General features: G+C 46.7%; 1 protein-coding gene and 1 long non-coding RNA gene across 2 annotated transcripts; one reads left to right on the top strand and one right to left on the bottom strand.

Annotated features, from left to right (window-relative positions):
• Positions 1-1,641: 1,641 nt before the first annotated feature.
• Positions 1,642-2,996, bottom strand: LOC308591844. The gene is made up of 2 exons (XR_014010289.1): positions 2,372-2,996; positions 1,642-1,937 (listed from the first exon to the last, which is right to left on the bottom strand). It is a non-coding gene; the product is annotated as an uncharacterized lncRNA (long non-coding RNA).
• GOT2 (glutamic-oxaloacetic transaminase 2) lies at positions 2,145-13,113 on the top strand. The gene is made up of 10 exons (XM_081202817.1): positions 2,145-2,321; positions 5,737-5,893; positions 6,697-6,825; positions 7,986-8,045; positions 8,183-8,344; positions 9,183-9,287; positions 9,604-9,754; positions 10,657-10,822; positions 11,298-11,448; positions 12,075-13,113. The coding sequence occupies exons 1-10, from the start codon at positions 2,236-2,238 to the stop codon at positions 12,195-12,197; spliced, it is 1,290 nt and encodes a 429-aa protein (XP_081058943.1). The 5' UTR covers positions 2,145-2,235; the 3' UTR covers positions 12,198-13,113.
• Positions 13,114-13,843: the final 730 nt, after the last annotated feature.

The following is a 13,843-nucleotide window of genomic DNA, read 5'->3' as shown; positions in this document are numbered from 1 at the left end:
CAAGGTGGTCTCTTCACTTCCCCCACACCACACACACATCCACAGGGACATAGGAAGCTGCTTTATACTAAGGTTACCAGACATCCGTCCCCGGATTGACAAATCAGTCCCCCTGACAAAATCCATTGAAGTTGAAAAGTGTCCCCAGATTCATCGAAAAAAGTCTGGTAAACTTACTTTCTACTGAGTCAGACCATTGGACCATCTAGCTCAGTATTGTCTGCACTGACTGGCAGCAGCTCTTCATTCTTTCAGCCAGAGAAAAGTCTTGTCCAGCCCTGTGTGGAGATGCCAGTGGGGACTGAACCTGGGAGCTTCTGCATCCAAAGAATATGCTCTGCCACTGAGCTATATCCCCCCCAAAAGAAAAATACAAAGTCAGAAATTAAGCCAGATTATTCAACTGCTGCAGTAGACTTGCCCAGAGGTGCAGGTCTGGTCCCATGACACATAGCTCTGCCCTATAACCACTGCCCTCTGAGGCTGCATTTTCACTCTGCCTCACCGTGAATAATTCCTTTGGTGTTTATACTTCCTTTGATTTGTGCAGCAACCTTTTATCAAGAACTAACATTTCCCATAACTGACTGAACCATTCTAGCATAGATGTGCATTTGGTTTCTATATTTATCTGGTTGCTATTAAATATTTAGCTGCCGCTACTAAATGTAAAATGAATTCCTTCCATAAATGGGGAGCAGAGCACCTAAAAGTACAGCTGCTGATCACACACTTAACAATTGTTTTCATCACTGCAGTTTGAGGACTGACTTCACTAGTTGAGGGACAGGGCCAGTGACTCCATATTTACACCACAGTCAGTGGAGTATGAGACTGAATTTCAGAGTTGTGGGTTTGAGTCCATTGGGCTAAAGATTCCTGCATTGCAGGGGGTGGACTACATGACCCTCGTGCATGGGCATAGCCAGGATTTTTGTTGCAGGGTGCAGGCTTTTGTTAGTGTGGCAGAACCTCAGATTTGCATGATTTAGGGGGGACAGCTACCCCCCCCCTTGGCTACACCCATGCCCTCATGGTTCCTTCCAATTGATTCCATATCTGATGCAACAAACCTAGTGTACAATGCCACCTAGCGACAAATTTGAGAGCTATGGTAATTCTTCGATGCTTTCAGAGCAAAAAGGAAATGAACTTAAGATGACTAAATACTGTATTGGTAGAAGTTTTGGGATCAATTGTCACTCTTCAATGCATCTCCTTGACCACTTATTAATATACAGGAGGTCCTTTGACCAAATGATGAAAAACCAAATGATTATACACATATGATGCTTACACTTTAAAATAAAGAGGTATTCAAAGCAGGTGGGATTGCTGGACACCTGGCAGCTAACATGTGATAGTCAAAACCAAAGACAACCACCCACAACCTAGGTCATCCCAAACCTCTCTCACCATCAAGGAAATACAGCAAGCGAATAATAACTCATACAAGTTATGCTGACATAAAACCCCACACATACACTAAGTAGAAGAACAGAAGCATAACCACCCAACCCCACCCTACTCACCATTCCCCTCTTTCCCCCCTAACCTAATACTACATGCAATGCAAATGTCTCACAACAAATGAAACGGATCTGTAGAAAATGCAATTGGAAAAAAGAGACAATGCACGTATTTTTGAAAACTAAGAAATCTTTAATAAAAATATATTTTTTAAAAATACACCATTGGACTGGTCCATCTGAACTTGTCACTGTATTTTAGAGAGTAGTTTACCACCAGTAGCCCTGTCCCTGGAGTAGACTCCCATAGAAATGTCATCATTGATAGAAACTCCCACTTGGATGACATAGGAGAAATAGTTTGGGAAGGAAAAATATTGTGTGACCATCATGTGTCAGTTGACATAAGTCTGTGCGATCTGTTTTCCACTCCTGCAGTGCCTGTCTCATGAAGCCCACCAACTACATCTGTAAAATACCGTAATAAAATATTTTGTTGTGGTTGGCGAGCTGGCTGCCCTTCCCTGCGGCTCCTCTTTCAGCCTCAAGGCGGGGCCAAGCAAAGCGGCCTTCCCTTTCCCTGAGTCTCGAGGCCGAGGCTCGGCCCGCCCCACAGCCAGCCAGCGCCGCCCTCCTTCCCTCCCTCGCTCGGTGCGGTCTGTAGGAAGTGCGGCGGCGACTCCGCCTCCTTCCGGCTTCCTCCAGGCTAAGGCAGTAGCTGCAACCGCTACCGCCGCAGATTCCTCTCCATTCCGCCCGCTCCGCCATGGCGCTCCTTCACTCCGCTGCCGCCGGCAGCCGCCTCCTGCTCCTCCCGCCGCCCTGCGTGGCCTCCCTCGCCGCACGAGCCAGGTAATGCGCGCCGCGGGGCGGGAAGGCCTCGACCGGCTACATCAGTGCACCTCTCCGACCCGACACGTGTCGCGCTCGCGCCGCCAGAGCGCCTTCGAAGGCAGCTCGAGCCTCCGTCGCGTGCGGACGCTCTCGACTCGTGTCAGGACGGGGATGTGTGTGAATGGGGCCTGAGGGCCGGAAACACCGGCGTGTTGGACGAGAGAGGGAGTTGGCGGATCAGGGCATCGGCCCGGCCAGTGTTGAATGCGCGAAAAGGCGATTAGGTGGGGAGAGCCCCCCTCCACCTTTATGTCCTTTGGCAGGGCCCGTCGCTCGCGTTTGGTGCACGCGGCCGGCTGGGTAGATGGTCCGCGGCCTTGATTGGCTGCGATGAAGGGCGGGAACACAGGGGCTTCCTCGGATTGGCTGGAAGATGGTGGCGTTGGCCTTGGACTTGAGTGCCCTTGGAGAGGGTTTGGAGGGCGGTGGGAAGGGACAGAGACTGCAAAAAACCCGCAACTCTCCGGGCCTGTGTGTATGTAATACACGAGCTATAATTCTGCCCACATTTACCTGGGAGTAAGCCCCGTTGGATTCACTGGGACGTCCCTGCTTAGGAATGTGCTTTGGTTGCCTTATCCCATGCAGTCAAAGTTCCAAGTTCATCTGGCCTGGAGAGATTCTGGCAACTGAAACTGCCTGGAGAGATTCTGGCAACTGAAACTGCATTAACTCCTCCGTTCCTACCCACCCCTTTGAAGTTTTCAATTGACTCTGCACTTTTGATTTCAACACGTGTATATTATCTTATTTATGGCCATGCAGTTGGAAATCTTTCTCCTCTGATGACCCTTTTACTGGTATAGATGATATTGTTAGTAATGATACCTGATGGTTCAGGGTGGTAAAAAGAAAGGGTGGGGGTGTTCTGAGGAGCTCCAGAAGGGTGAATAGGTGTTAAAACGGCAGCCTAAGCAAGCTTAAAGTGATGCACTCAGGGGCAGAAAAGAAAATCCCAGCTTCACTTTGGGAACTTTCACCCTTGACACTTATACCACCATGATAGCAACATAATCTTTGCCTATTTGTCCTTTAACATCCTTAAGAAGATTTGGCTGTAACTCATAGCCAGTGATACCTTTAATTCCTGAAATTATCTTTTAAGATGCTTGCGACTGAGGTACGTCTTTCTTTCTGTTTAATAGAACAGCAGCAGGGGTATGTGTGTGTTCAAGCTGTGGCATGGCTGTCTAGTCGAGAATCTCACCCTTTTAAAAACTCACATACTTCTTGCAGCAGGCATGTTCCCTCCCACAGAAATAGTTTTATGGTTTCACTCAAAACAAGAACATAAAAATATCCCAGCCGAATCACTTATGCATTTACACTTGCTGCATGTAGAAGGGCGGCAGCCACACCACTGAGGCTATTTCTAGTGGCCTTCACTCGGACATAACATAAGAATAGCCTGCTGGATCAGGCCAATGGCCCATATAATCCGGCAACCTGTTTGTGCAGCGTCCAACCATGGATCTCAAGTAGATTTGTCTTTGCTCTGCCACTTCCCAGAAAATCAGAACAAACAACAGTCCACTGAAAACCTTATTGCTGTTTGTTCCAGTTTAGTGCTAAATCCTGGGAAAGCGGTGGGGCAAACAGACGTACAGTATGGGTGAGTCCTTAGTAACTGCAGGAAGATCAGGAATATTTGCATGCCATGAAAGCAGTAACAGTGAGTGCTTGTGCTGTTTTGTTCTCATGGGTCTAAATGGCAGCCTTCTTAACACTGTGCTGTGACATAGAATCATAGAGTTGGAAGGGACCACAAGGGTCATCTAGTCCAACCCCCTGCAGTACAGGAATCTTGCCCAACATGGGGCTCTACTAGGGGGCAATGAAGAAGATGAACGGGAGGGGGCTGTGGGGAGTGAAAAGGGGTCAGGTAGTAGGCAAGAGAGGTCTGAAGGGGGGCTGCCTGGGTGTCCCCCACAGAAAAGGGTATGGGGCTGTGAAGAGGAGGGTCAAGGGCTGCCAAATGTGAGCCGTGGGCTACAGGCCCAGAAGCATGGCAGTTGTAAAGGAGTATTAGTGAACAGGAGGCTACTTCAGCGCTAAAGGACACCTACTTAATAATGTGAGGATAAGGCACAGATACTTAATGCAATGAAAACTGAAGCCTTCTACACTTTTAAAAAAATGTGTATCCCTCATGAATTATCAAAATCATTTACATAATACCTTTACAAAGTTATCAAGTAGGCATACAACATGGTAACTTAAGATAATCCATTAAAACACATTAAACACCATTATAAAAAATTATAGCTGCCATATCCAAGAAACAGTAAAATCTGGTATAATTTACCAAAGGCCCTGAAAGGCCTGAGTGAACAGGTATGTTATTCAGTTACCGGCAGTTACTAGTGAAGTTTGTGCCTTATGCTCAGTTAGCATGTGCTTAGACACACCTTTCATACCCTCCTATTACAACATATAATTGCAACTGTTCTTACCAACAAGGACAGCTTTGCCCAGTTCTGCATGCCAGGCTTGCTTTAGGGTTTGATTTTTTTCTCACAACCAGCTGCCCGCAATTTTGGGCTGGGGGGGCGGGCGCTCTCAGGCAGCAGTAGTTGGAATGTACAATGAAATACATCTCTCTGAGCAAGCGCTTCAGGTGAAGAGCAGATACCAGGAGCAGCACAGCTGACAAAAAGAGCCAGCCTAATCCTAAATAGCAGCGACCAGGACAAGGAACATCTGGACCAAGGCTCTGAGCGTGCCAGTTGGCAAGAGGTCAGGAGATCCTATTCAGAGCAAATCCCAGCAGAGCAGCCTCACATAAATGCCTTAACATGCCTCCATTTTGTGTGAGGCGTCTCCATTTTTCACAATGAAATTCAGATAGAGAGGAACATGTCACAACACATTCTCCCTCATCAGCCCGTCCTGCACAAGGAGGGCATCTTAGCAACACCCTTCTTCAATCACTAGCAGGAAAAAAAATCAATTATTCACCTAGGCTTTTAAAAACATTTTTACTACCTTAAAAAAAACTTTTAAAGACTTAATTGAGTTTTTTTTATTCACTAGCTCTTCTGAGTATTTTTATTTTATTTGTAAACTGCCTTGAAATATTTGATAAATGTAATACAGAAATAGGTTAAGCACACTGATACAATGTAAATGAGGCACAAGACCTGAAGTGTGTGAATTTGCTTGGGTCTCATCCAAAACAGCTTATATGTAGAGTCATTTTTACATGGTAAAAAGAACAAGAAATCAGTTTCATGGAAGACATTTGAAACACAGTATGGCTGCAAATGTCTTCTAGTCTGCAGCTAAATGGACAGACGTTGACTGACCATGCCTCATTTCCCTGTAAGGGAATGGAGCTCTGAACAGAAACAAACACTTTGCATTGATGTTGCAGCTCTTGGTGGGCTAATGTGGAGATGGGACCCCCTGATCCTATTCTGGGAGTGACTGAAGCCTTCAAGCGAGACACCAGCAGCAAGAAGATGAACCTGGGAGTTGGGGCTTACCGAGATGACAATGGGAAGCCATACGTCTTGAACTGTGTCCGCAAAGTAAGCAAAAGCGTCAGCTCCCACACATTAAGAGCATGTGTAGGATTGTGTGGATGTGGCTGTGTGTGGCAGCCAGACATGCCTATGGGCAGTCATGGGAACCAGGTTCTAGCAGCTAGGGTTGTGTGAGAAGCTTAGCTGCTTCCTACTCCTTTCAGATGTCTGAACAAAACAAAGAGCCAGATCTCTTCTCCATCCAGTAGCTGCCTGAGATGCGTTTGGAACCATCCCAGTGTGACCAAGTGTCTTCGTGGTGGTGGGGAGACACCAAACGATGGCTTTGTGAAGTAGCTGGAGGGTGGCAATAGGCGAAATGAACTATTTAGGTAGGAATTGAGTCTTGTGTTGTGCAGGCCGAGAGGCCATATAGCAGCCACAAGCATAAAAGGGAAGGGTTGAGACTGAAGAGGGGGTTGGAGAGAATTTGCAGCTGCTTGGCCTTTTCTGCATTGGGAATCTAAGGAGCAAGCAAGTAGTGGCAGCTGGAAGGCGTAGTGTGGAGGCGCCATCTGCAAAGATATTGAAGGAGCAACAAAGGCGGGTCTGAGTAGATGAATGAGGAATGGGTTGGAGGCTCTTGATGCTAGATGTTGAGTAGCTTTGCTAAAGCTCCTGGGTTCCCACTTTAGTCACTTGTCAGTTATTTCTGTGAAAGAAGGATAATCCTGCAAAGAGATGTGCGCTCGGATCCCTTTAGTTATTTGGGTGTGCGATCTAGGAGTGATAAATTAGGTGAATGGAAGTTGCCTCTCCTCTTAACCTATGGAGGAAATAAATAAGAAAATGCAATCTGTTCTCTCTAGGCAGAAGCCGAGATAGCTGCAAAGAAGTTGGACAAGGAATACTTGCCAATTGCTGGCCTGGCAGAGTTCAACAAGGCGTCAGCTGAGCTGGCTTTGGGAGAGACACATGAGGTTATTCAGAGTGGCCGGGTAAGGAGCCAAGGTTATCAAGTGCATTCATTAATACTGTATTCAAGTAATGGATTCCTGCACTGGGGGCATTGACACTTTTCACCTATAGGGAACCTTTTTCAGATTGACATATGCTGAGTACCCACTGAACGCTGCGCAGGATTCCAAGATGGGCAGTTTGTTAACGTAGAACACTGGCTAGATCTCACCATCACCCTTGCAAATGTAGTGTTCTCATGGATCATAGCCCAGTTCTATCCTGTTTCACTTCTGACCTTTCTCATTGAGGAATGCCCAATAACATTCTGGGGAACTGTGGGGTTCCTCAAAATACGGTTTGAAAAGTCTGTGCCAAAGAAACTTGTAGCACATGAGAACAGATGTCCCCTGTGATTAGGTCAGTGGGGGTAGTGGGGTTCGTTTTAGAGTTACTGTAAGGATCTGGAAATGCAAGCAGCACCACATTTTATTCTAGAGCCTATGATGGATCTTAGTCCAGAATCTGACTCTTTCCTTTAAAGCAAGATTCTAATCTCATGGCCTGTGAACATATTAGATGTGTGTTGTGTCTTCTGAAACCAAAAAGAAAGCCAGTCTGTGCCAAAAATTTCTTGCCTAGGATCTATATTTCTGTGGGTCCCCTGTGTTGTTTTGGCCCCAACTTATCTTTTTCTTTGGACATGCAAAAGGAGTACAAATTCTTAAAGAATTTTTTAAAAATGCTATTGGAATAAATAATAATAACAACTGGGTCAGTTTTATATGCTTAGTTATTAACAGAGTTTGAACTTCCTTGCTGCTGGGAAAAGCCAGCTAAGAGGAAGGCTCTTTTGAGTATATCACTCAGATGAGCCACTGGAATAAATGTTTTCTCGTTCAAGTATTGGCATGTCCTTCAATCTTAACAGATAGTGTTGCCTTTGCAAGCATTGAGAAACTCTTTATTCCTCCTTGTTACTCTTTCTCTTTCAGTTCTTGGGCAGGTAGGATTGTTGACCAATATTGCACACAGCTGTCTTTTCCTCTTGCCCTTACAGTCATGTTTCAAGGGCTTCACCTGTAAAATAGGCAGATTATGAGGCACACTGAGCTCCAGCTATCACTGGAGTGTTTACCTGTTGTATTTTGTGGGCGTGTCGTCTGGAGATGTCTCACGTGCCTGTTCATTGTTCTTTCAGTATGTCACTGTGCAGACAATTTCTGGAACAGGATCTTTAAGAGTTGGTGCCAACTTCTTGGTAAGTGCTTCTGTAATCTAACAACATAAAAATGAGGAGATGGTGGGGTACAGTTTTTCCACATCTCTTGAAGGAGCTGTGGTCTCTGGCTTTGAAACTATGATTCAAGCACACCCTGTCTCCTCTTCTTCATACAGCAACGGTTCTTCAAGTCCAGCCGCGACGTGTACCTCCCCAAACCATCCTGGGGGAATCACACCCCCATCTTCAGAGATGCTGGGTTGCAACTGCAAAGCTATCGGTACTATGAGCCCAAAACCTGTGGCTTTGACTTCGCTGGAGCTTTGGATGACATCTCTGTAAGTTGACAGCTGAGGGTGAGCTAATGGGGACGTGTAGATCATGGAGACTTTGGGCGTGGCTTGTTTGAATGATAAGCAAGGAAAGATACAGCCAGGAGGGTTTAGATACTAGGCCCGGTATGATGTTTTGGAGTAACAGGTCTTTGGAATCCAAACTTAATAACAGCGTTGGTTGCAAAAGTAAGTCTTGCAGTACCTTTAAAACCCAACACCATCATGGAAGGAGCTGTTATAGGCAAGAACCTGTTTCATCAGAATCATGAAGAGAGTGGATATGCAAACATGGGTTGGAGAGAGACACCTGCCCACTTTCTGTCTTGTGAAGTGGAACTCGCAATTCTTGCAATCCATTACGGATGAAGATGCTTCTGGTCACGCTGTATGTGATGGAACACATCTTCTCATACCAGCCAGCCCAAGCTCTGAGACTGGGCTGGAGACGGGGCTGCTTGTGGTACCACCAGTGGATGTAGCTTACTGTATAGTGATTCGCCTTCTCTCTAGAGGCATCTCAGCTGTGGAGTTCCCTTCCTCTGGAGCCATGGATGGTCATGATTTTAAGGAGTTCAGCCACTCCTTAAAACCTTGCTGCTTTTCTCTGCCTTTTGGAGGCTCTTGTTAGATGGGTTTTGAGCCTTGAGTCTATTTATTATTATTCTGTTGGTGGGTGGGTGTGTTGTCTGTGCAGTTTTATTATTGATAGTTCATTGTTTTGTGGCATGTGGCTTTTAATGATGGCTCCATTCACTATGGAAATTGCTTTGAGGTCACTTGGTATATAAATGGACTAAGCAAAGAGTAACGGCTTGTTTTTCTCACACCCTTTTTATTAAAGAAAATCCCAGAAAAGAGTATTGTTCTCTTCCATGCCTGCGCTCACAACCCAACTGGAGTAGACCCTCGGCCAGAGCAGTGGAAGGAGCTGGCAGCAGTAGTGAAGGTGAGGAGGGCTGTGGTACCAAGAGAGCAGGCGACTGAGGGATGAACTTCCCTGTGTGGAGAAGGAGCGGGTCTGCTTGCCTGTTTGGAAGACACACCCTGGGAGGAGATCTCGGCTGGGCAAGAGATGTGTGTAACTCCTGTGAAAATCAAAAAACTGAATGGGCACTACCGCCTCCCAATTATTGTTGTTGTTACCTCATTGTTTCCGTATGATGTGATGCTCCTCTGCTGTGTGACCTGTTCCATTTACCATAGCTGCCCTTAGGAAGGAGTGTTGTCATTTTTAAGCTGAGCTGGCCTCTGTTCTTTTCCAGAAAAGGAACCTCTTTACCTTTTTCGACATGGCCTACCAAGGCTTTGCCAGCGGTGACATAAACAAAGACGCCTGGGCTGTCCGCCACTTCATTGAACAAGGCATTAATGTTGTGCTGTCCCAGTCATATGCGAAGAACATGGGCCTGTATGGTAAGCCCCTAAGTCCAGGGTCTGTTGCCATCTCCGTGGGTGGGAAAAGCTGCTCAAGGGATTAAGCACTTTGCTAGCTGCTTTCACTTTCCAGTATATGGGTGAAAGGTCTGTGCAGGACTAGAGGCAAGAGAAAGCCCTGCTGTTTGGTTGAGTTTGCATTTTGGACCACATTCCTGTTTTAGAGATGGTCCCAGGTTAGAAATGGAAAGGCAGTGGCACTGGGGAAATGCGTGTGAGGCTCTTAATAGAGAAAGCAAGCCAAGAACTCTGTTTATGATTGAAGAGAGGTGGCTGTGATGTGGAGTCACAATTCTGTCACAGGAGAACATGAATTTCTGTAATCATCCAATTTGTATGAAGATGCATTCTTTGTGCAACCACACAGTGTCTTTGGGGACTCCACATGATAGGAGCGTCAAGGAGGGCAGTTCTAGGGGCTGGGAAGTGTTTGGGGAGGGCAGATCTGCTCCTTGCCTGGCTAGAAGCCCCTTTAGCCTTTATCTTCTGAGTGCCTCTCTATTGAGTCACAAGGGGTTAACAACCCCCCTTTCTTTAAAAAAGTAAATCTAGGGATAAAGAAATCCCCAATCCTTCCAGTGCAGGTATGGTGCTATAAAATCAGATTGCAGTGCTCTAGTTTCTTAGTCTGCGTTTGAGCTAGCTGCCCTCCAGAGGGCTGATGGTTTCTTCTTTCAGGCAGAGGAGACTGGGCTGAAAGGAAGAACTGAGGCTGATAAAAGAGCAGGCAAGGCTTGGACAAGGAAGGGGATAGGAGAGATCCAGGTGGCATTTGTGTGCCTCTTCCAAACAACAGCACAAGTGCACAGCCAGACTAGTGTGGCTGAGCAGAGCCATAGAGGGAGACACAACTGCACTGCATTCTGGTCTTTGTTTTCCAGGGGAGCGTGTGGGGGCCTTCACGGTGGTTTGCCATGACTCCGAAGAGGCCAAGAGAGTGGAATCGCAGCTGAAGATTCTGATCCGCCCCATGTACTCCAACCCTCCCCTTAATGGTGCTCGGATAGCCTCCACCATCCTGAATAACCCTGGCCTGCGAAAGGAATGGTAAGGCCTCCTTGAAAGGCTGACTATGTGCAGTCAGCAGATGAACAGAAAAGGGCAGGGAGACAGGCAGCCCTGGATGGCTTTTAAGGACAGTAGATTGTGGGGCTGCAACAGCGAACCAGAGGAGTCCTTCAAACTGGAGGGCAACACTTTAAGCAAGCTTAGTCTGCTCAACCTTGTTCTTGGTTGATGCCAAATCTGCAGGCAGAAGACAGAAGGGCTTTGGCTGTTCCTTTCTGTAGCAGGCAGGTGGCTGGGTTAAAGAAACAAAAATCAAAACCAACCTGGGGTTTCTTAAAGCTGTTTTGGAGGCAGGACTGTGCAAACTTCTTATGCTTTCCCATGGACATAAACCCCATCAGGGCACAAGGCATCGTTTAGCCTCCTAGATTATTCCTTGGCTGCTCCCCCACCCCCATCTCCCTCTGTCTCTCACCTTGTATTGACTCCACATTTGCCTCCTTCCCTGGCACAGGCTGGTAGAGGTGAAGGGGATGGCTGACCGAATCATTGGCATGCGCACCCAGCTAGTGGCAAACCTGAAGAAAGAAGGCTCCCCTCATAACTGGCAGCACATCACTGACCAGATCGGCATGTTCTGCTTCACAGGACTGAAACCTGAACAGGTGGGTGAAGGAATGAGTCTGAATCAAACTTGCTAACCATTTTGCACTGGCATTTGATTTTCTTGGTTCCCCCTCACACACACACACACACACATAGATGGGCTCAAAGTGCCTCAAACAACGGAACAGCTGTACAGAATTAGTCTTTGATGCACACCAGGAAAAGGCCAGAACATGATTAGTGTGGCTGCATTTTAATTCTCTGAAGAATTTAGAATGTCTTCCATTATTTAATTGGTGGCTGAGGGAAGTGGGGCTGGGCTGGAAATGTAGGAAGCCGGCAGCTGCTACTACTTTGGGAATGGCAGCATGTGGATCCCCCATTGATGATAAAAGCACTCTGCTGGGCTGGTGGTGTGGAAAAGTATTGTTAAATAACATGAAGCACAGTGTTAGTTGCATTGAAGTGAGATGTGGCAACAGCCGACTTGAGTAGGTATCAAGCAGCCTGGCTGGGCTGCTGTTTGCTGAAGAGCGTTCACTTGAAGATCTAGAAAGTTGCTTTGCTGCCCTCCAGGTTGCAAGTTGGCCCTGGTAGGTGGTAGCAAACATATGCGCCTGGCCTTGGGAAGCTACCTGAGTCATTCCTTCCTGAAGTAGCATCTTTCCTGTGCTTTGCTTTCCAGGTGGAGCGGCTCACCAAGGAGTTCTCTGTCTACATGACCAAGGATGGCCGCATCTCTGTCGCCGGAGTCACTTCTGGCAACGTGGCTTACCTGGCCCATGCCATCCACCAAGTCTCCAAATAAAGCAAAGGCAGAAATGGGTGGACTGACCGGCCTTCCCTTCCGTGCTCTCTGGACATTTTGACTCAGCAGAGGGTGGGTGAGAGAGGAGGAGATGGCGGCAGCATCAGCAAGCAAAACGGTTCTTTCCACAACACTTCAACGTCATTTGAATGTATCTCTGTAGCGGCAAGGCCTCCTCAGCCCTCCCTACTCACACTGCTTGGCTCTAGGCAGAGTTGTTGACATGTGTTCTGCTCTTCCCTTCAGAAGTAGCCATTTTACCAAAAATGGATCCTTGAATCCTTCAAGAGTTTGTGGCGGATTTGATGCAAATGCTTTAGTGAATGTTTGCCTGCCAGCATTTTGTGTGTGGTGGCCTCATCAGAGCAGTGTCAGGGCAGGGGTGGGGCCCTGCAGGCTTTGTTGGACTACAACTCCCACCATCCTTGTCCATTGGCTGTGCTGGCTAGGGCTGATGGGTGTTGAAGGGCTGCAGCTTTCCTGCCCCTGAGCCAGGGTTCTGGATGACGAGCCTTTCCTTGTCTGCCCTTTTGGACTTGGATCGGGGAGTTCTGCAGAGCCCACCTCTGGCTTCACAAGAGGCTTTCTCCCAGGGGATCCTCTTCTTGCCCAGTTCTTCCAAAGAAAGGCAAGCAGGGGTATTCCGGAGTCAGCATTTCTTTCCATTGGCTCTTGGCTTTCTAGTTCCGCTTTTTCTCAAAAAATAAATAAAAATCACTTGAAATCAGCCTGCTTTAAATGGACCCCTAGTCCCTGGCACACTCCGGGAATTTGTGTAATGAAGCTTGAAAGAGAAATTACTTCCTCTTTTTTTTCTTCCTTGCCAAAAAAGCTCATTGTTTCCATGCATAGACAGTTTATAAAGCTGACTCATAAGTTTGTTTCACTATCAAATAAAAGGCAGATAATAGAACAATCTTTTAACTCTTCTCTGGCATCTTTGATCAGCAATAAGGGCAACAAATTAAACTGTGTTTCTTTTAAATTTTGGTCATGGGAAGCCCTGCTGGGCCCTTGCTCATTCTCTCCAAAATTCTTTCTCACACAATGCTTTGTAATCCTTTTCAATCCTTTGTAATCCTTAAATGGGACTAAAGCTCAGTTATGAATTTGGAATAGCTTCCCCCACCCCACCCCAACCCAGGAAATGTAACTCTTTAAGTATAACTTAACTTTGGCCTCTTTTAGTTTCCTCTCTGTTCTTGCCACTCACATGCTCAGGATATCCACCACCTAAGCCAAGAGATCCACTGCAATTGAATGACAGATCACTAGGCATGAAAGTAGGGCAAGATAAACTCTTCAGTGTGTTCAAACAACTTAAGATAGAAAACATTTTTGTCTGTGAAGCATTTTTCTCACAGAACTGCTTCACTCTTCTTCCTCCCCCTGCAAAGTGGAAAGAAGGGGGCAGGTCAAACCCATGGGGAAACTTTCCAGATCTCTTGTCTGTGTGTGTGAGCGACAGAGATAAGTTCTTCAGCTTTGGCAATTATACAAGAAGCAGATACCATGAACAGTTGAGCCTCCCTCTCTGTGGCCAGAAGTTGATTGTCTGGAGCTACAAAACATGTACCTTGCTGCCTACCCACCGCCCCTGTTGTGAAAAGGCAGTTGAGTATTTAATGCATTGTGTGTGTCTCCTT

Source organism: Podarcis bocagei (assembly GCF_964188305.1).
Source record: "Podarcis bocagei genome assembly, chromosome: 7".
In the NCBI taxonomy this organism is placed as follows: domain Eukaryota; kingdom Metazoa; phylum Chordata; class Lepidosauria; order Squamata; family Lacertidae; genus Podarcis; species Podarcis bocagei.
Note: the sequence above shows the minus strand (reverse complement) of the source record. Positions and strands in the feature narration are given on the sequence as shown.

Coding starts and splice junctions, on each gene's coding strand:
- GOT2 (XM_081202817.1), top strand. CDS start 2,236: ATGGCGCTCCTTCACTCCGCTGCCGCCGGCAGCCGCCTCCTGCTCCTC. Junction 5,894..6,696: donor TCTTGAACTGTGTCCGCAAA/GTAAGCAAAAGC, acceptor TGTTCTCTCTAG/GCAGAAGCCGAGATAGCTGC. Junction 6,826..7,985: donor AGGTTATTCAGAGTGGCCGG/GTAAGGAGCCAA, acceptor TTGTTCTTTCAG/TATGTCACTGTGCAGACAAT.